Below are 23,113 nucleotides of genomic sequence, written 5' to 3' on the forward strand. Positions count from 1 at the left end.
GCCAGCAAACTTTCTACACAGGATTGTAGAATATTAACAAATCAAATGCCACAATTCTCCTGTGAGAACGTAGTAATACATCCTATCTTGATTCTCTTGGCTTTTTCTTGATACAAGTCAGTAAATGTGAAAGTTGCCATCATTGAACATCTTTAGTAAATCACATATTGAGGAAATTATCGGGTAGATAGACGTAGGTGATCATCATCAGTGGGTTGTCGGTTGACAATGCAACCCAAGAGCTTATTTTTCCACCTTCTCCTGACGGTTCTAAAATCGGGTATTTCTATTTGTTTTCACCGACACCAGGGGGCTGCCCCGAGCCACCGACCCCAGCGAACACCATCAGGAGCGCCTGTTCCCCCCCCTACACACACGGAGAGAAATGTACGTACAGGTGCACTACAGGGTTCACGCAAGCCTCTGGCAGCAGCAAAAAGACCTGCAATGATGGACAATGGACTGGAATCGACCTCATCTGTGACTCAGGTATGTACGATATTATTATTTCATAATAAGAATAAGCCAATTTGAAAGAGGCGGTCAACAATGTAAAAGCCTTGACGATGAACTATAGCAATAATCTAAGCATAAGGCCACGGCAAGAATATTTTATGGATGACATCCGCGCGCCCTGTACTCTTTGCATGATTTCAGAAAAAAAAGATTTTCTTCTTTAGAGATGGTCGACATGAAAAATTACAAAAATGAGCAAATGTGTTGTACTAATGATTGTACTTCGGAAGGGACGCTAGCGAGATAGCCATGGCTGAAGGAGTGTAGAAGTGAAACTAGTTCGTAAGGTGCAAAAGTGGCACCACTATATAGAAGACATGAGTTACCAACTTTGTTAGGCCCTTTTCCCACTTGACGGCCCTCTCACCGCGCTTTCGCTGCGGTGGGAAATTGGCCAGAGCACCGTGAGACTGAGAGCGCCGCGACGCCAGAAAAGCTGCTCTAGTGGAATCTCTCCAGCGACATAAATTTCTTTATCATACCATGTTATTAGCGTAAATCATAAAAAAGTACAACAGTTCGATTTATTGACAATAGGACTTCAATGACAGATGAAGAACAAATTTAAAACCTAATGTCATAATGCTGAAATTCAAAAGTTGAGAAATGATAAACTGGTATCATAAATTGGTGTCATAAACCACTGTTGAGACCAATTGCGCTCTCCGCGCTCGCTGTGTGTTGGCGCTCACGGTGCTCGTTGCGCGCTCTTTTGGCACTTTCTCTGCGCTCATCGTTGGATCGCCGTCCACGGCGCTCTCACGGAGACGGCTCTGAGCAGGCTGAAAACAGTCGCGGAGGTAATAACGACCATGGCGACCTTGGCGATCCCATCGTGCTCTCTGCGCACTTCCATGGCGACCATGGCGATCCCATCGCGCTCTCTGCGCGCTTCCATGGCGACCTTGGCGCTCCCACCGCGCTCTCTGCGCGCTTCTATGGCGACCATGGCGATCCTATCGCGCTCTCTGCGCGCTTCTATGGCGACCTTGGCGCTCCCATCGCGCTCTCTGCGCGCTTCTATGGCGACCTTGGTGCTCCCATCGCGCTCTCTGCGCGCTTCCATGGCGACCTTGGCGCTCCCACCGCGCTCTCTGCGCGCTTCTATGGCGACCTTGGCGCTCTCTGCGCTCTCTGCGCGCTTCTATGGTGACCTTGGCGCTCCCATCGCGCTCTCTGCGCGCTTCCATGGCGACCTTGGCGCTCTCTGCGCTCTCTGCGCGCTTCTATGGTGACCTTGGCGCTCCCATCGCGCTCTCTGCGCGCTTCTATGGCGACCATGGCGCTACCATCGCGCTCTCTGCGCGCTTCTATGGCGACCATGGCGCTACCATCGCGCTCTCTGCGCGCTTCTATGGTGACCTTGGCGCTCCCATCGCGCTCTCTGCGCGCTTCTATGGCGACCATGGCGCTCCCATCGCGCTCTCTGCGCGCTTCTATGGCGACCATGGCGCTACCATCGCGCTCTCTGCGCGCTTCTATGGCGACCATGGCGCTACCATCGCGCTCTCTGCGCGCTTCCATGGCGACCTTGGTGATCCCACCGCGCTTTTTGCGTGCTATTGTCAGTTTTAGGCCGCAGAGGGAGCGCCTTGAGAGCGCCGCCCTGGTTGAAAGCGGTTATTAGTGATACCAGTCGAAAGCACTAGGTCACTTTTACTTCACCAGTACCTGTCTTGATGTACAAGATCTAGAATAAATGCATTGTTGGCAGTGATGCCATGTATTATCCCTTTGATTCTTGTTACAACGTTTATGGTGTCTATTTTTAAAATGTAGCTATGCTGTTTTATTTCTCCTTTACTATTTTTGCAGTCTAAAGAGGGTGTCATCCAGAAGATTTATTTGCTATGGCCTTAATGGAATACAATTACCTTCGCCATTACCTTCGCCATTACCACAATTACCTTATCCATGTAGCTGAGAGCTTGAAAGGGAAGTTGTTGACCAATGATGATTATTACTTTTTAGATGCAAATCAGGGGGTAAAATAATTGCATAACAAGACGTTTTATAAATCAAGATGGACTCTCCAACATATAACATATTACGTAACTGAGATAGAGGAGGATTTTGATAGACAACAAATATGTGTCACTTGCACAAGTAATGAGAAAATACTATGGTTCCGTAGCGGTAAATGAAGGGAACTAATGAGTTGTATCATTAGGAGGCTATAATTACCTTAGATTGGAGATTCTCTAGTACGTAAGGGCTCAATGGGCACCAGGCTAGATCAGTACTGAACAGTATAATACATAAGGTATTCACAACAGAGCCCAATTTGCATAATTCGTGTGAGACAGATATTAGCTAAAACAGATATGTAGCTTGTAACCATATTTATCAAAAAAATCACTAACCATATTGATTAATGAGGCGTGTCAGGCATGGAATACAGGAATCTAGAAACCAATTGGTTTTATTTTTCTGGCAGTAACAGTTTGTGGTAATTGTGAGTCGCCCTGCCTGTGATCTGTACCCTAGATGGAGAAATGTAGGAGAAATAGGACAATATATTAGAAAGCAGGACAATACAGGAGATTAAGGACAGTATATTAGGAAGCAGGACAATATACACGGGCACTTTAAGGCCTGTGACAATTTTGGTCGAACATGAAATTCGAACCACTGCGTGACCTTAGGTAACCCCGCCGGGCCGGAGTGTTTTTAGAACGGTCCAATGTCAGTATCTAATGTTACATTGCGAAAACATTAACTTACGATGTATGGGTTACACTAACTACTTTTTAAGACTTATTAATGTTGAGTGTTAAAGATATTGATCTAGTATTTATCAAATATCCACATAACTAGAAGCGGTTAACAAAAGGGCACCCCCGCGAGAGCTGCAAGTGGTACAGTCCGAACATGTGTTCCAACCTCCCGGGGTGTGGAGTGGCGGGAAAACAGCGAGGCGCTCATACTTCAAGGAAACAGCAAAATAATGCTATAAATCGATATTTCTAGCCCAAAATGATTGTATGGCAGTTGACTGATGCCTTATAAGGCTAACTGCTTGCGAAATTTCGCATTGATACAACAGCGATTTAACAGATACAGACATAAAACATTCATATTTTACCATCGGTTTATGTTACGTACAGTCAAACATGTCTTTGGACGCAGTTCTTGTAGGGTAAGTAGTGTTTCGTCGGCCCCTGCCCACATAAGGGCACCAGTTTTATTACGAGTTTTGTGCAGATTTTGGTTCATTAAGCCTCAGACCTTCGGAAATCAAGCGGGTCTTCTTGCAATATCTTTAATTTCCGTGGCTGTATTGATATTTGTACGAAAAATACCAAAAAATTGTCAAAAAATTTTGTTTTTGCCCCAAAATGAAGCCTTACCTAGGTATAGCGGCAAGATCCCCAGGCATATTAGATATCACAGAGATATAATCTATTACTCCAGAAAATATGACTCAGTTAGACAATCATTTCATAGTGGGCACAGACCCATTTTAATAGCATCCCTATTTTTTACCAAAAAATGGTTTTTTAAACCCAAAACAGTGAGGATCCACAATTTTCTTGTCATCATATTTTGAATATGGGTGAATTACGTTAACTGGCCAAAAATTGTTGAAAACAGATGGTTACATTAAAAGTTATGGCCATATAACTGCTCGACTGAGAATCTACAGGTGTCACAGGCCTTAAACTGCCTGTGTAGGGGGAAGCAGAACAATATAGGAAAAATCATGGACATTTCGGTAAACTGAGGAGTATATATGAGAAAGCAATAAAATTTCAACAAGGCATTCTTCTTCCTTTCGTAAAAACTTTTGATAGAAAGCCTCTGAGGTCTCTGTGTTCTCTTCCTTGACTCTGACCTCTCCTCGGGACGTACAATGAAACCGTATGCACTAATGTTATTTACAGCTCACGCTGCTGACCCAAACATTGCATCAGGAAGAGCTGCGTTTCAGTCTAGTGTTGACTCCATGGGATCCCCCGGTCTAGCTGTCGACGGAAACAGAAGTCCCCAAAGGGCAAGCAGATTTTGCACAAAAACATCTCAAGAAGACGACCCATATTGGTATGTTGATTTGGGATATTCGGTCACTGTCGACCACGTCACCATCGTCAACCGTCAAGACTTTTTGATTGAGAAGATCACGCCCTTCGACGTCCACGTGGGGGACAGGACTGACGTGACTAAGAACCCGATGTGCGGCGGGCATCATCGCTTCTGCCTGACAGATACCGAGCATGTTGTCCACTGCCGCGGGATGAGGGGCAGGTACGTGGGCATCAGACTCCCGGGGAAGAAGCGAACCCTATCGCTGTGCGAAGTGGAGGTTTATGCAGGTGGGTAAGGCAGATTTAGACAAACATTGTAATGATGAAAGCAATCATTTGGACAGCGTAACCGTTGGATTTGTTTCAAGTTTTTCCTCACTATTATATCACAGTCTTCTTAACTGAAGGCCTGAATGCTCATCTAGAGCTGTAATTTTAAATCCTTTGAACTGATCATAGCTGTACTCAAGCATGTTTTTCATTACCTCTGTGTGTTGTTATTAACGTTGTCCTATTTTATTTTCTTACAGCTACAAATATAGCTTGGGGAAAACCAACTGTTCAGTCAGACGTCGCATATAACGGGGTTGCCTCCCGAGCGACTGACGGTTGTAGGGACCCGGACTGGAATAGCGCGTGCTGCACGTCCACTCCGTGCCAGTCGAACCCTTGGTTGCGAGTAGACCTTGGTACCGAAGTCAGTGTCAAGTGGGTGGTCATCATCAACCGCCAGGGCAAGACAAGAAGGCGACTTAACCGCTTCGAGCTCTACATTGGAAACGAAGAACGCGTAGACCGTAACCAACGCTGCGGCGATGTTATTTACATCCCCACTAATAAGAATAAGATTGCCACCAACTGTAACGGGATAAGAGGGCGATATGTGGGGATCCGTCTGCCTGGCAACAGCCGTACCTTGTCAATCTGTGAAGTTGAAGTTTATGAAGGTATGTTTGTAAAAATTTCTTTTCATCTTTTATGTTTTCTTCAATCGTTATGACCCTTTAAAGGTCAAATGAAAGAGAGAGAGAGAGAGAGGAAGGAGACAGACAGACATCAACATTCTAATTTTTCAGGTACGGTGACCAGAAAGAGGACTTCTGAAGTGCGTAGTACCGAGGGCCAGGATTGTGAAGAACATCAGGTTAGTGTATACAGTAGTGCGGCAGTTACTACATGTAGATAAAGCAGATTCCCATCTGACTAGGCAGGGCTGTGAAGAACATCAGGTTAGTGTATACAGTAGTGCGGCAGTTACTACATGTAGATAAAGCAGATTCCCATCTGACTAGGCAGGGCTGTGAAGAACATCAGGATAGTGTGCGCAGTAGTGCGGTAGTAACTACATGTAGATAAATCCGATTCACATCTCACTTGTACTAAGCTTGCTGTTTGGGACCTGCTAATAATGTTCAATTTATTGTTTGCTTAATTGCTTTTTTTTATAATGCCGGTAAGCTCTGTTCTCTACAAGTTGTTAAGCCTTTCCTATTGAATTCAATTCCATGCTTGTGCATTGCCATTTCCAAACAATCCCTTGCAATCCAGTGTTTAACATGCACATATAAACGTATTGCTATGTCCAACAGGCAGGAGACACCTGGTTATCTGATGACGGTGAAAAGAACTGCATCTGTGAGATGAATCAAACAGTGTGCTACGAGGTGATATGTGGAGAGAGTGGTGAAGACAAGCCATTCCTGGGAAAAGACGGACTGTGGACCTGTCCGGAGCCGGCCGCTGAGGAAGAGGAATCCGGTAAACAAAGTTTAGCTACCGATCTGAAAACTATTGGAAATAGTAAATAGATGACTACATGTCAGATGTCTACGAAATGCAGACTTCCGTCACTAACCACCATAGCTGTAATTAAGCACAGATAATAGAGTAAGTAGAAAAAACGAGGTCTATTACGATAATAGTAGTTCATAGTTCCTAGAGTGTCAAAGTTGAAGTTTATAAAGGTAGGTTTGTAAACATTTCTTTTCAGTTTTTCTGCTTTCTGCAATCAGTGTGGCCATTACTAATGTTACTTGAAAGAAAGGAAGAAACAAACAGACAGACAGACATCAAAATTCTAATTTTTCAGGTACGGTTACCGGAAAGAGGACCTCTGAAGTGCGTGGTACCGAGGGCCAGGATTGTGGAGAACATCAGGTTAGTGTGTACAGTAGTGCGGCAGTTACTACATGTAGATAAAGCAGATTCACATCACACAGTAGTAGTACTAATAAGCTTGCTGTTTGGGGCCTGTTAGTAATGTTCAATTTGCTTGTTTTTGATAATGCTGGTGAGCTATGTTCTCTACAAGTTGTTAAGCCTTTCCTATTGAATTCAATTCCATGCTTGTGCATTGCCATTTCCAAACAATCCCTTGCAATCCAGTATTTAACATGCACATATAAACGTATTGCTATGTCCAACAGGCAGGAGACACCTGGTTATCTGATGACGGTGAAAAGAACTGCATCTGTGAGATGAATCAAACAGTGTGCTACGAGGTGATATGTGGAGAGAGTGGTGAAGACAAGCCATTCCTGGGAAAAGACGGACTGTGGACCTGTCCGGAGCCGGCCGCTGAGGAAGAGGAATCTGGTAAACAAAGTTTAGCTACACATATTAAAACAATAGGAAATGTTTAAGAAGTGTTATGATACCTGGTCGAAACATTAAGTAAAGTCATATTTTTTCTTGAAAGATGTGAAAGTGTGAGTTTATGTTTAAAACAAAAATACATGCTTACATTTTCGTCCTATTACTGTTTATCATTGAGAGAGTGTATGAGGTTATAATTCCGCGAGGTTATATCACTTACACATCAGGAAAATGTAGTATCGCGTGAAGAGCTACCACAGGAAAGTTGGAGCAAAAAGGAGTGGATATGTTTTATTTAAAGCAATGTTAACTCTGTTGGATCTGATTGTTACCAATTTATGTTTTATTTTGCAGACTAAATTCCAAGCTGATAAGAGTCAGCGCTGTTCATCGCTTGAAGCGCTCAGCAACTGATGGAACTGTCCAATGAGACTCAACCTGGTGTGCCTTACGAGGGTAGTTTAATTAGGATTTCGCCTGCCTCCTTCTGGTTATTGTAGAAGACCTAAATTTCAAACGTACAGATATCCATAAATGCCATATACTTATTTTGGAACTTCCGAAAGTTTCTATCAGGGTCGCCAATATACGAGGTGTGTAAAAAGTGCTTTTAAAGACTAATTTCACCATGACCAACAGCAATTAAAGTTTTGCACACTTATTACCTAACGATATGCAACAAGTGTCGTTATCTTATATGTCGAATACATCAAACAATAACCAGAAGTTATAGGTCAGGAGAATTTTTTATTGAAAAGCTTTATACCTATCATTTACTTTTTCCGAATAACTCTCTAGTCCCTTTTTCTTGCATTTAGTTTTAGATATGGACGCTATTTGCAACAGCTAGTTTTCTGTGGCCTACGTCAAATCTACGTTGTCTCATCAAATACTTGCCTTCTTTCCTCCCTCCTTTATCAAGTATCGTAATTGTGATCTTTTTTGATCTTCTAAACTAGAGGCTGTTCATTTGGTGTATTCAGTGTATCTGACACTCCATTTTAAATTTCTTGCACACTTCTATACCCTTCTTTATTAAGTATCATAATGGTCATCTTTTCTGATCTTCTAAACTAGAGGCTGTTCATTTGGTGCCTTCTGTGTATTTCATACTCCATTTTCGTGCACACTACTGTACCCTCCTTTATCAAGTATCATAATGGGAGTCTTCTCTGGTCTTCTAAACTAGAGGCTGTTCATTTGGTGCCTTCAGTGTATCTTATACTCCATTTTCTTGCACACTACTGTACTGCAGGACTGTGGTGATACATTACTTAAAATGTATGTTTTAAAACATATCTTCTAAATTAGTTAGCTGTGTCGACAGCAGTGAACTTGAAAGTGACGTTTTTGTTAACAAAAGGAAACGTTTGTTTAGATTCGTAAATGTAACTGTTTGAGGTCTAAGAGTAGTGACATCATCTAGAATAAGTACAGGTTCTTTGAGTTCAACAGTGCAATGATAGAGAAAACACAACCCTTTGTTAAGATACCATTAAATGTAGTTTTTACTACTTACATTACTGGTATCTAGGATTTCTGGTATCAATCTCAATACTGAAAACTAGCAAAAAAAGGTATTTACTGAAATGTAGACCTTGGTGGAGTCGTTCTAACTATCTCGAATTCCATCATTGAAGAGATGTCTCGCCTGCATCAAACAACATAAAGCTAGCATCTTATTTGTAAACGATACTGAATTGGCTACAATGACATTTTAAAGCCCTAAAGATGAGCACTTTCTAACTTGTCTAACATTGCACAATGCACTCCCATAAGACAAGACAAACAAGACACCTTTTTCACGCGGCGGCCATGATAGATCGAAAACGAGGTCAACGAGGCAAACAGGCAGAACTTACTTCTAAAATCAGTTCCGATTTAGTTTTCTCCCAAACCGTCACACAAGTTTCACAACATAGTATCATAACAAGTGTTTTGAAAAGAAAGATGCAGCAATTTAAAGAAGCATAACTGTTCCTTAACGGGTGCAAAATAAACGATAATAATGCAAAATATTTCAAAGGCATACAGCCATTCTGTTATTGGTCGATTTCCTGATTGCCATGCTATCATTGGTTGAACTGCTAATTATGATGGACTGTCTTTTGTTTTCCACATTGGCCTCGGTTTCGATCTATCATGGCCACCGCGGGAGAAAAGTGTATTTTGAAGTCTGATGAAAGGATAGAGAGAGGTCATGACCTGTTGTCGGGACAAAAAAACAAAACAAAAATTATGGTGGGTTGAGGGAGAAAATGGTCCTAATGCAAACTGTACAATAGTTGTACATTGTAGGAAGTGGAGCTGTGATAATTAGATAGAGGAAATAACTATGATAAGATGTGTAAATAAAACAGATGCAGACAATTTTTTTTCTCTCTTAAATCTACATTACATCACCATGATGTTACCACTACTAAAAACTTATGTTCAAATATGAATTGTCAGAAGATGTAATGATAAAAATTCAAGTCATTCGATCAGTTACAGTCTATACGGAAAACCTTTAATTTAAAAGTCATTCGACCCCAGTCTTCACTTCCTGCATAGTACATGCTTTAACAAGGTTGCAGCATTCATTTTTGTTATTCCTGACAATAAACTTTTTGTTTAGATAATCGTGTGGTCAATAGCTGCACTGCTAAACGTTTTGGAAACATACGTATTTACAAATTTGCACATTTTTTTATAATAAGGACGACATGCTTTAAGGTATAAAAAATTCAGTTTTTCTTTCATGGTGTTAAAGGCAGAAAGGGAATATACCTTCTGATTTTAGAACATGTGGCATATCTTTTAGAATATTATCAGTCAAGAAAATTTTACCAGTTTAGAAGTTACTAGTTAGTAAGATCTCCTTAGAACATTTTGATTTCACTTCCTTTAGTTTTCATCTAGTGTTATCAGGGCCTACTTCACATTAGATATTATTCACCATTCTTGCAGTATATCTAGATTTCTAATTAATTAGCGAGTACAGTTTTTAATCTTATGCAATATAACTATCTAAATGCATAGCGTGAACTTGAATCTGAATGTGAAGATGTATTCATATCAACGCAAATTGTTATCATCGTGTGTATGGTCTATACGTTTCGATGCGTTCTAAAAAAACACCATTAGAACAAGCGAATACGCAGACATGAAGCACGAATATTGTGAGGAACATGCAAAATCGACACTATCTGGACAGAAATATTTACTGATTTTCTTTATTAGCCTATCATATATATTCTTTTTCAATATGGTGGCAATAAATTGCAGTTTGTGGACCAAATACTTGTCGTCCTGGTGTTTTATTCTTACGTTGGTAATTCTGTTATTTATTATGATATGACCTAAATGATCTGGTTTTTCATATAACGATAATCAGTATAACGTTATCGAGACCGGCCAAATAAAGCAAAAATATCAACAAACAGGCCAACCTTTGTTCAGCTTTGCAGAATGCAGAATTCAGTATGGAAATGTTCTTTTCTGAACTTATGCCCCCTTTCCACTAGAACGGCGCTCTCGCTGCGCTCGCTCTGCGACCAAAAACATGACACATCGCTCAACGAGTTGTATACAAAAGAAACGAATCGTTTTACACTTGTGCGTTTCCTGTCTTAATTCTCAGTCACACTTTCACGTTTCGTATAATATACCGTATGAAAGCAAAGGTTATAACGTTATATATCATATTTAGGTCGCAGTGAGAGCGCAGAGCGATCGCCGTCTAGTGGAAAGGGGGCCTTTATAAGAAAGAAGTCGGAGTAAAAGTAACCTGGAATGCAGACAGGGCCCACCTTAGCCAGCCCTTCGGCACGAACTGTAACATATCACCGAGGAAATTTTGCCTCCCTCACCGCCCCCTCACCAGAATACCCAGGCAGAGTACAGTACCATGAACCATGGGACATGACCCTACGTGGCACTATGATAAGACCACCATTAGAGAGAACCCACGAATGAGCAGCACTTTCTGGAAGATAACAATACATATTGACTCCTTTTCAATTCCGTAAAATATTGTGTTAAGACTCCTTGTGCCCCGACATTGTGCTTGTCCCCGCGTGTCCAGAACCGTGCATGGGGTCAAGGAGCTTTTATATCTCCTTTGATGGGGCAAAAGCAGAACCATGCCTTGTGGTTAAATCTACAGTGTTGGATATATATATATATATATATATATATCATTGTGGTAGAAATTAGTGCGAACACATCCGTCTGTTTTTGCCACATCAACTCTAAGTCTGTAAATGCTCCAAGACGAGCGTGAATTACGTTGATTCTTCCTTATCACAGCGCCCCGAAAAACAAAGATGGTGGGGCTGCAGGAAAAAAGCACGTTGCCCCAGGCACGGTTTGGGACACGCGGGCACTGCCCCAAACCGTGCTAGCATATATAGGTTCGGGGCGCAACAGCCGGTGCCCGTTTGACTCCCTTTGGCCGGCTATGCTCTTAGTTGCTCTATGCTCGTACTTTCTTATGGCACCGTAGGATCTGCTTGGAGATCGCTATGAACGGCTGTCAGATGAAGCAGGGAAGGTAGTTAATTGTGCAGCCTCGACCCCAGGCGGAATGTGGGGAAATTGCAGTGCGTACAGATAAACGTCTTCTTCTATGTTAACATTGAGTCACACTATAACAAATGTTGTAACTTTACTTTTGATAAGCGCGATAACTTTATCATTATACGTTCATGCCTGGTTGACAATTGCCAGTAAACAACAGAGTAACAGGTAGAGTGATGAGTATATGCTACACATCAATACATTTACACTCGAACCCAATCTACTATAAACGTTAAGTTTATTTGTGGTTGTGGTTCTTAAAGCTATCTGTTTGAAGAACCTAGTAAATAGTAGTATCCGCTACCAATAGTAAGGGGCTCATGATGGAACTTGTCCTTTCTTTCGTGGACACCTACCCAAATGCTCAATAGTTTCTTGAATGCTGAACCACAAACGAACCGCTGATACGGCCCTTGAATAAATGAAAAATAAAGTGATAAAGCTCTTCATCTTATTAAAGGTGTATTTTGTTCTAAAAATAGAGGCTCGTGAGTTCGATAAATGAACTAAAGTGAACGTCCTCAGCCTTTTGGACTCTGACTTCACCTCATACTAGGGATTGGGTACCGGTACAGAAAATTCAGGTCCAGGTTTGGTTCAGGTCCAGAGGATTAGGTCAAGGTCCGGAACTGAATCTGGACCTGATTCAGTATGTGAGAACTTGTGAATGGACGAATCATGGCCCATTTCGCTGCAAAGAATTTTTTTTTAGTATTCAATTCCCACTGGCGTTTTAAAATCTAGCTACATGGCTAACTGCTTTTGTATGATTGACTTGGTAGAAATGACTATAAACTCTACTCTACTTCGGTCCTGCTATTTTCCTCGACCGGTAAGCCCCCAAACTTGTGAATGTTTGATCATATAATCTGTTCATTTTCTAATAGGTCCAACTTCAGGTCCACCGATATTTTTCAGGTCCAGTTTTTCTGGACCGGTCCAATAAGAAAAACCGGTTATGTACCGGTACCCACCCTTACCTCATACATGTACATAATACTGTAAATGCATTTAAGTTCACGGGGATTTGATTTCGCGGTAGCGGGAAAAGGGACTTTTCGCTGTGGTTTTAATTTCGTGGTGAAGTGTCTACGGCGAAAACCGCGAACATTAATCCACCGCGAACATTTCTGCTTTTACAGTATCAATGTACATTGACTTGCACTTGCTGTGGAAACTTGGCCTGTAGTACTATGTAATTCTGCACGGTGTCGTTGCTGCACAGCCACCAGTCTTTTGCTGGCAGAGTCCACTTCCGTAAACGGTCGGTTATTTAGAAGAAGAAACATGTCTAAGAAATTCCATTACAAGCAGTGTCCGAGTAAGATAATGTTAATGTCTCTTTACCTTTTAACTATTTTACTATCTTCATTACATCTATTGCCACGACGCAGTTTATCTTTAAAGTTTATTCATCCCTTTCGTGGGAAGCTCAGTGGTATCTTCCAGCGTGAAAACAAACAAATACGGCAGGCGTGAGTCGCGCCATGAAAAAGAGGTTTTTCCTCTACTTCGGCGCAAACTTTGACCTCTAGCAGATGATACACACGGCCCAACATGAGTTCTGAAACGCCCTAGGATGACAGGAGGCCAGGGGCGAAAATTCGCGATTTTTACTCAGAGAATACGCCGGGAAGAAAATATGCCGCGAAAGGAAAATTGCCGGGAAAGGAATATATGCCGGGAAGCTTGTTCTTCTCGACGCTGGGAGACAAAGACTCGGCTCTAACGTTCAAGGCACGCGTACCTTCTGCTACCGTCAAAATGATCCTGTCGGGAACTTCAAATTCTCGGAAAATACGATTTTAGACTCGCAGGGGGACATATGGCGGCCATATGGTCGCAATAGGCAGTGTTTCTGTATCTACGGGACCGGTCGACCGGAAATCGTGTGGCCGTGGCCGTTGTCGACAGGTGGCCACTATAGACTATTTCTTAATGCCAAGGTCAATGGGAAATATCCAAGGGACCAACAAAATGTGACCGCAATGGCCAGGTGATCACTACGCAAAGGTGGCCACTAATACAGGTTTGACTGTAAGTAAAATGCATATCACGTTCTATGACAGACTATCTGCAGACATGTGGCTTACCACAGAACATTAACCATACTCTTGTCACACCAATTTGTAGGGCAAGTTTGATCTTGGTTGTATCATATGTACACTTGTTGACATTTATCGTGGTCTTCCAGTTGATGCCATTTGAATCTGTATACCTCATTCTGTGACCGGAGTGATTCTTTTTATCTTGTCTGTTGACAATTGACTAATCACACCACTTAGGGCTTGTATGTGTGCGTTTGTGTGTGTGTTTTTGTGTAGTGTGCGCTTGTGTGTCTGTGTGTGTGTATGTGTTTGTGGTATGTAGGTATATGTGTGGGTGTGGGTGGGTGGGTATGGGGGTATATATGTGTGGGTGAGTGTGTGTGTGTGTGTGTGGACGCACGTGCGTTTGTGTGTGTGAGTGTGTGTGTTTGTGGTGTGTTGATATATGTGAGCGTATGTGTGTGTGTGTTAACTATGGGTATATGAGTTTGTGGTGGTATGTGGTTATATGTGTGCGTATGTGTGTGTAGTATGTGGGTATGTGTGTTAGTGATGTGTGTGTGTGGGGGGGGGGCTGTCTGTGTGAGTGTGGATCTCTGTGTGTGGTATATGGGTACATGTGTGCCCGGAAACAGGTGAAAGCCTGCCGGTATAATCGTTTAATCTGTTGATTTTCTAATCGGTCAAAAGTCCGGTCGACTGATTTTTTCAGGTACTACTAGGTTTTTCTGGACCGGTGCAAGATGAAAAACCGGCTTTGTATTGGTAATGTGTGAGCCCTAGTCAAGACCCTTTCGCTAACCAAATGTCACATTAGGATCCATTGGCGACTTCTCCAGGTTAATATGTTCACAGACAAATATTTGGGGAAGGTAGTTAGGCTGGATAATGCCGAACCTGGGTCAGGTTCCAATCTATCCTCAGAGAAAAGAAGGGGGCTGCAAGTAGGTCACCAGTCATGCGCAGAGCCCTTCTCATTATTGAACAGATTAAGTTTACACAATGGTTTAGTAAGTAACATACCCCTCCACATAAAAGAGCAACGATAACATGTGCCAAACCAACTTGATTCATTTTCAAATGTACTTATATACCCCATGTACAACCCAAATAAATGCATCTAATTTATTGTAGATTTATGACAGTTAAGTGTGGTTTTCACAGAGGCTCACAGCTACACAAAAAGTCTCCATACTTACCTCCATAGTGAAACATCACTACCTGATTTATCATGCATGGTCCCAAACAAAAAAAAAAACCCATTAAGTACCCTGATATGGCTCGTCTTATACTGTACATTCATTTATTTTCACGGGGATAAAATTTCACGGTAGGAGTGGAAAGGATTGTTTCGCGGTTGAAACAATATCGTAGTACACGCCGGGACTCTTAAGCTAAGGGCATAACCCTCCGTACGTGCAATTTGTCCGTACGTTTTTTTTTTTTTGAGGCCACGTCCGTCACGTATTTTTGAAAACGTGGGGAACAACTAGCAAGAGCAGAAAGGGAGTACGTCAACACAGCAACGCAAAGTAGTTTTGCCTGCACGTAAAATTCTACGGTGTGTCTGCGTGCTCCAAAATCCGTCGGATTCCCGACAAGTTTGTATGGAGGCGGTACTTACCACTTACGGATCCCAAAAGATTGCCCACGTTTTGCCACGTAGACAGCACGTATTTGCACGTACGGCGGGTTGTGCCCTAAGCTTTGCTGACCACAAGTCGGACACCACAATAGCACATGACCTCGAAATTTTTATCACGTCTCGAACGAAACTTAAAGGACTCCTATTATATATGCAAATGGTGGAGCAGGGCCTCTAGCATGCCAGGGGGTATCGAGTTTTCATAGCAACACATTTCCATTAGGTCTCATTCTGATTCAATTTCAACACTATATTCATTATACTTAGTTACCCTTATGATATTGATTATGAAGTAGCAGTTGTTTAAAAGTGTAAGATCGTCTTTATTTCTTCTAAATGAGAATAGACACCAAAGCATGTCTTTTAGCGTCCAGATCTACATGTAACAGATAAACCTGTACGTGACCTCTTCAACACTGATAATGATCTGGTAAACAAACATTCATGCCATGAATATTTGTGCACAGGCTGTTACGGGCTAGACAATGGTCATGGTCACGGGGCAAAATAGTAAACATTTGCGACCTACATACCGCTACTGTAGCATATCTCCCGCTCTTTTCTGCTTTTGTATCTTGTGATGTTTACGTAAATACGCACAGTGCGGGCCATGCAGGGGTGACGGTAAAGAAGGGAAGGGTCGAATACCTTGTTTATACTTACGGGCTAGACAATGACCATGGTCATGGGGCAAAATAGTTAACACTTGCGACCTGCATACCGCTACTGTAGCATATCTCCCCCTTTTGTATCTTGTGATGTTTACACAAGTAAGCACGATACGGACCATACTGGGGTGACGGTAAAGAAGGGAAGGGTCGAAAACCTTGTTTATCAAGACTCTCCTAATATATATGCAAATGGTGGATCTGAGGGCCTCTAGCCCGCGATGACGTATCGAGTTTTGATACACGATCGCGATAGCAACAGGTTTCGATTAGATTCTTTTCATTAAATTCTAACAGTTTCTTCATCATACTTGTTTACATTTATGATATTGATATTAAATGAATTAGAAGCTTTCTAAACGGTTATATCATCTTTATTTCAATGTTTTCAATGTCAAGATCCAATAGATATGCCTTAAAGACCAACCCCGTACTATAAAACCACCCAATAAATTCAGCTAACGTAGACTACTAGAGCTCAGTCTTCTGTTGACTGTGGTGGAGTTCACATCGGGGAAGGCTGGCTGAGACCGCTGACCAATGCAAGTTTATTTTCAACTCAATTTTGATATTAGGATACTACATAAGGTATTGAAGTATGATTATACACAAAGCTTTACCTAACCCAGAAAATAAAGCAATGAAAATGCTGGCTTGTCTTACTCTGGTACTCTGAGACATAACTGACTGTTACAATTGTACAGTCAGTACGCTTACAAATAGACACCACATTATTAGCCATATTAGACACATAAATATCAGAGCTAATTCAGTAATATAAGGAAGATTTTCAAGTTGCAATTATGTGTTGTAGATACAAAAAGACACTTTGATACAAAGTTTCCAAAGCAGAGTTGAAAGTTTCAATTGAACACAAGGTTGGTTTCCCAAAATTTGAAAGTCACTGTTATAAGGACCTCGATTATGTAACTTTGTTACAACTATCTGGGTCATTCTGCAGGGTTTGATAGTGTTTCCTTGAAAACCAGTAGAGAAAATATTTGAATTTTTGACCAGTATTTTATGCTAATCTGTCCCTGCCTTTGTTTCCAGCGTGTAGACAGTCTGGGATGTTTATTAGTTTATGTATTTATAGGGGTCAATTCACCACTCTAGCTGCTGGGATGGTCACAGTAGGGAGTACTTGGGGCGACCCCAAACCTCAACAAGCAGGTAATAACGAAGAAAACTCTAGGATTTTGATCATATGGCTGTTCATAGTTACACAATCATACATAATCACACATACAAAGAATTACCCAATTTGGCCTACCCCAACCTTCCGGCCTCAGCATAGTTTGACTGGTTTTCTTGTGCAATTATATTTTTGAAGATTACACTCATCTGAAATCAATTATGATATTTTTCACAGTTAAATGTGATTTACAAGATGACAGGAGCAAAATTACGTGTCAGAAAACTTGACTCCCTGCTTTTCTTTGCTTGAAACATAACTGGGTACATCCTTAGCAAAGGCCTTAGCAACCTCACCTCACCTAGTCCCATCCTCAACAGGAGGGTCAGGGACTACGGTTGCCTCCAGCACAAGTCTTCGCCATTCCTCCCTGTTCTTGGCCGTCTGGGTGCATACCTCCAGGGAGCAGCCTGTCCAGTCCTTTGTGTCATCACTCCATCTCCTCCGTGGTCTCCCCCTGCTTTTGGTACCGTTGATCTTTCCTTGCAGTATGTGGGTGGATATGTTCTGTGCCCTTGTGACATGGCCAAAGTACTGCAGCTTCCTCCTTTTCACCAGGTTTAGGAGTGTTCGTGTTATTCCCAGTTCTGCTAGTACTGAGTCTTTGGTGCGGTGTTCAGTCCAGCTGACCCTGAGCAGTTTCCTGTAGCACTTAATTTCAAAGGCTTGGATCTTCTGGGTGTCTTTGGCGTGGAGTGTCCAAGCTTCACAGCCATAGGTCACTACAGGCCAGACCAGAGCCTTCAGTACTCTCAGCTTGGTGGACTCCTTTAGAGCTCTATCCTTCCAGATGGACTCCAGAGAACCAAGGGCTGTCCGCGCTGCTCCCAAGCGTGCCTGGATCTCTCGGCTACTTCCTCCTGATCCATCAATAATGGCACCCAGGTACTTGAAGGTTGGTACTTGCTCTAGCTGGACCCCCTGGCAGAAGATCTTCAGTTCTGTGGGCTGTTTGGTTGCTGCCATGACCTTGGTCTTCTTGGTGCTAATCTCCAGGCTGTACTCCATGGACACTGTGTGTACTAGGTCCAACAGCTCCTGCAGTCGCTCTGGTGATGTTGCTATCAGGCCAATGTCATCTGCGAACCTCAGGTTGTTAATGAGCCTTCCACTAATGTTGACCCCAATCCAAGCGAGTTCGTCGGCAGATTCTCTCATCACTGCTTCGGAGTAGAAATTAAAACAGGCCGGTGCCACGTTAGAGGGTACGGATATTTGAAATTTGGGGTCCTGGCCCATGGACTAAATCTGCACAAGTTGTTCTATCTGCCTGGTGTGGGTATGGTGTGCGTCTTAGGTATCCATTGTGAAGATGTGTGGTTGTTTTCATTTGTTGTCGTTCGATTGAGACGCTATTTTTTGCCCTTGATGCGTACAGGACTGGGTTTTGAATTTGGTAGTGGTAGGTATGCTAGCTTTTAAGTACGTTTTTGGTATAATTCGATGTGATGTGTTCTGTACATGTATGCGATACAAACACCAAGTCATAGAACACAGAAAACATCACAACCGACATAAACCATAATTAGGTAAGAGAGTATGTTACCTACGGCCACCTGTTCCTTCAGTTACAAACAAGCTTTCATCAACTTGACGCTACAGACCAGTTGGAATGGATAAAATTTACTTTACAAGTATATATATATATGTTCAGGCAGCTTTTTGGTAGGTACTCTTTGGTAATACATGTGTGTGATTTTGACCTTAAGCTATTGAATAAATGTACTCTTCGTAATAAGCCTAGACTATTTGGCAAAAGTATGTGCTCATTCAACTCTAGGTTTCACAGGTCAACATGGACATACCTTTTCTCACATGCTCGCACGACATACAGGTTAGAGACTGTATAACAAACAAAACCCTGGTATCTATGTTATGTCGATAACATCCTTTCTTCATAGAAGAGCTGATGTTGACTATTTTGGGTCCGAGGAGCCCGGAGAGGTTCCCATGTTCAAGTTCATCAAAGTGTGGTCGCGCGTGATGTTCCTGTGTGTGGTCCACGTTGTTCATTGTTTTCACTCGTCAATATGGACATGCTTTTTGCACATGCCTGCACGACATACATGTTAGAGACTGTAGAAACGGACGCAATTTTAAGACCCCAGATAGACCGCGGAATAGTCATTGCTTTTCCGCGACTATTCGACGTTCAAAGCGTCGTTAAGACTTCTCTTTCCATATTCTTAATTGGAGATCCCGCACCGCATGGAAAACATGCATTTCTTAAGACTTTTCCGTAACTTTCCGTCGACCATCTTTATTTTATTTTTCCTTCGTGATTTTCTCAATGTTTATGTGTCTTATACGCAGCCTAAAGTATAAGGTTGTTTAATTTAGAACTTTTCTCTATTGTCACCACTAGGAAAGTCGGCATAGTGCCTATTTGCATATAAATTAAAACTTATAGAGACAGAGAGGACACCTGTGTGGAACAAATGCACAGTGTTGGCCGCCATGGTTTACTTGTTACCTTCGCCAAGAAGCGTTTGCATGTACGTCAGATCGCGTGACGCAGCGGCAGCGTGTTTGGGTCAGAACCAAGAGGTCTCGAGTTCAAATCCTGCCGTGGCACCGATTTTGTGCCCTTGGCTTGAGAAGGGCACTTGACACGGCTTTACTCACTTAACTCAGGTTAAAATGAGTACCTAGCTTCGGCTAGGGCCGTCCTTCGGATAGGACGTTATATGGAGAGCCATACCCCAAACACGTTAAAGAACCCACCACATGTACGTGCGATGGTGCGGTGCTCGATGGAGCAAATCTGGCTGTCTGGAGTTGGTGATTCACTATAAATCCCCCGACAGAGGCCTGGCGAACCTCCGTCTCGTATTCAGCCATACGCGCGGTGACTTATATCGCTCACCCGGACGGGAGACCTGGCGCATCCCCGTCTTGTACTTAGCCACGAAAGGGTATGTCACCCTGTAAGGGGCGGTATAACCCCATCGTGTGTAAGCACGTCGACTGATGATATATATACATATATATATATATATATATATATATATATATATATATATATATATATATATATATATATATATATATATATAATTCACATTTCTTAGGCCGTGGGCCCTATGCTACAATATCTACAGACCGTGCTTTCAAGTGTACATGTACACATAAAGTCAGTTTATCTTATTAACTTTAGCATTCCACAGATTCAACTGATGATGATGATGCTAACGATGTATGTATGTATGTATACGTAGAAGACCATAATTGGCTTGGATCCCCTCCTCCCTAATTTTGTCTAGTATGCCCAAGCTGTCCTTGTATCTTGTATTTTGTCCTCCCCATCTCTTTCTGGGCCTACCCAATGGCCGCATGACACTCGGTATGTACATGGAAGCTATCTTAGCAATTCTTTCCTCATCCATTCTCACCTCAAGCCCCAGTCATCTGAGGGCTGCTCTTTCTACGCCTTGTTCTATTGGTGGCGTACCTAGGATTCCTCTTATCTTATATACATCTTCGTCGTTTTGCCTTGTATTGTACGGGTCACTTTCATTTCCGCGGCCGGAAGTCTGCTGATCGATGCCTTTCTTAGTTAGTACCCAGGATTCACAGCCGTATAGGAGGCCTAGTTTTAACCCTATTCAGACCGGGCTTTTTTGGTCATCCCTGGACCGGGGGGGGGGGGGGTTTGAGGCCCTCCACTTCTAAGTCCTATAACTCTTGAACGGCGTATCGTAAGGCCACCAAATTTTCAGGACATAATGTCGACGTAATATTTGACAGATAAGTGACGTTTGACGTTACTTTAACATAAGATGACGTAATTATGACGTCATCAATTTGATTATATTGGCCAAACCCATGGAAAAAGGGTATTCTCAGAAAACTTCAAGTTATGCTACAAAAATGTAACAACAAGTGCAGATAACATAATAATAATGTCTGTTTTGTCTTGCGTTGCCAATAGCAACATCAATGACGTCAATATGACGTCATAAAATGTGTTGGGCTCCGCCATATTATATCCACCACCTTGAATTTTTACAAATACTTTTTTAGCAACAAATAATCACAAAAGGCAATGGAAATAGACTAAATTCATTCATTTAAATGGTTTTTGATGAAAAAATACCAGGTAGTTACAAATTTTAAGGGATAATTAGCGTGTTATTCTTGATCTGGCCATTCGGTCCACCATCTTGGATTTGGGGCTGATGACGTCATCAAATTAGCATAATTTATGCATTTATAATTATGAAAGATATGCTAAATAATATAAGATTTTATTTATGTAATAAAATCGCAGCAATATAGCAAATAAATGTGAAAAATATATTGTTAGAACCAAAAATAGTGATTTTTGGCAAGACTGCCTGTCAACAAACTGTTGCCATGGCAACAAGAAAAAATGGAAAATTTGTCAAACTTCCTGAAATTGTTGCCAACAATATTTCAGGAAAACTCATCAAATTTGGTGGCTCTTGCGTAAGCCTTTCTGGCGTTATAGGACATCGAAGTTAGCGCGGGCCTCAAAAGCCCCCCCCCCCGGTCTGAATAGGGTTAAGATGGTGTTGAAGATTGTCTATTTTACGTAGTTGGGACTAGTGTCTCGGAGACCTTGATAGACGGCAGTAGCTTCTCTGCTGAAGTTGCTGAACTTTCTGTAATGGGGGATTTCTGACAGAGAACAGCCTTTCTTTGTTCATTTTCATTCCCACGTTTGTGTACTCGTCATCATACCTTTTAAATCAGTTAAAACAGTTCAGTGCCTCCATGCTACTTTGTTTTCCACTTACAAATACTATCTGTATATCTAAAAGTTTTGAATTTGTCAGTCTGTATTTTATCAACTTCTTGAAGAGCAATGTCTAGATATGCAATAAGCAACATTGGAGAAAGGACGCTCTCCTGTATTACACCACTGTTTTTGACATCAAAGGAATTGTTGTGGAGATATCCAGTCATAACGGTGCCAGTGCAAGGTTCTTATATGCTTTGGATTGATTACAACAGTCTTCCTTTGATGCATGTCATAGTTTGTGCTGACTGCTGAGAAGGTTCTATCAGCTTTGCAGGTGTTCGGCATACCAACTGATAACAACTGCGTATACCTGATAACAACTTTTGTTTAAAAAACAGTTGCGGTTGCTCTGTTCCATTGTGTTAAGTAGACGGTAAAGGTTAGATCATGACTGACGTTACTGTTGATCGCGTTTTCCCAAGTAAATGTGCTCGCGTCAGCTACCTGGGAATTAATGATGTAACCCGTCCGTAGAGCCTCCCCAAAACCATACCCCACGTTACTCTCACCACCAATCATAGGACTGTGTTGCCTAAGTATGACCTACCAACTTCTCCTAAAGGTATATTATAGATCACAGCCAGGAAATTTGCATACGCACTGCTATAAATATTTGTAATACGAGCCACTGAACACCAGAGCGCGCCGGTCCGGGAGAAGAAAGTGACATCCCACACACCCCTTCCACTCGCACAGACAGCAGAAAACCAGTAAGTCTGGAATAATTCTCTAATTAAGGTGAAGAAATCGGCCTAATGGAAATCCTAGGTCCCAGCAGGACGGTGTTTGCGTCGGGCCTGGCGTGAGGACTCGTTCTTTCTCGGGTCGGCGCTGGGTTGTGGAGTTTGGGGAAAGTGTTGTGGACTCCGGGCTCCGTCCTCGGACCGGGCCGAAGTTGTACGCCTCGGGAGGGTGGGGGACCTTTGCGGGGCATGACCGTTGAGGGCGCGCGTCATGTTGGGTTGTTGCATGTGTGGTTCTGTAGCTGGTCTGGGCGGTGCTGTGTTTAACGTCGGCGTGTGCTTGCCCCGGCTGCTTGGGTTGAGACGGATCTGGTCTGACAGGTAGAGACTTCTGTTCTGCGATAGCTTCTTGT

The 23,113-nt window shown here is 42.4% G+C and overlaps 1 protein-coding gene across 1 annotated transcript; it reads left to right on the forward strand.

Moving 5' to 3' along the window:
* Positions 1-353: 353 nt before the first annotated feature.
* On the forward strand, positions 354-8,212 carry LOC118429363. Its single transcript, XM_035839843.1, has 8 exons — positions 354-489; positions 4,401-4,829; positions 5,072-5,488; positions 5,618-5,685; positions 6,131-6,299; positions 6,631-6,698; positions 6,968-7,136; positions 7,491-8,212. The coding sequence occupies exons 2-8, from the start codon at positions 4,463-4,465 to the stop codon at positions 7,493-7,495; spliced, it is 1,263 nt and encodes a 420-aa protein (XP_035695736.1). The 5' UTR covers positions 354-489; positions 4,401-4,462; the 3' UTR covers positions 7,496-8,212.
* The last annotated feature ends 14,901 nt before the right edge of the window (positions 8,213-23,113 follow it).

Source organism: Branchiostoma floridae, chromosome 13 (genome assembly GCF_000003815.2).
Source record: "Branchiostoma floridae strain S238N-H82 chromosome 13, Bfl_VNyyK, whole genome shotgun sequence".
NCBI classification, from domain to species: Eukaryota; Metazoa; Chordata; class Leptocardii; order Amphioxiformes; family Branchiostomatidae; genus Branchiostoma; species Branchiostoma floridae.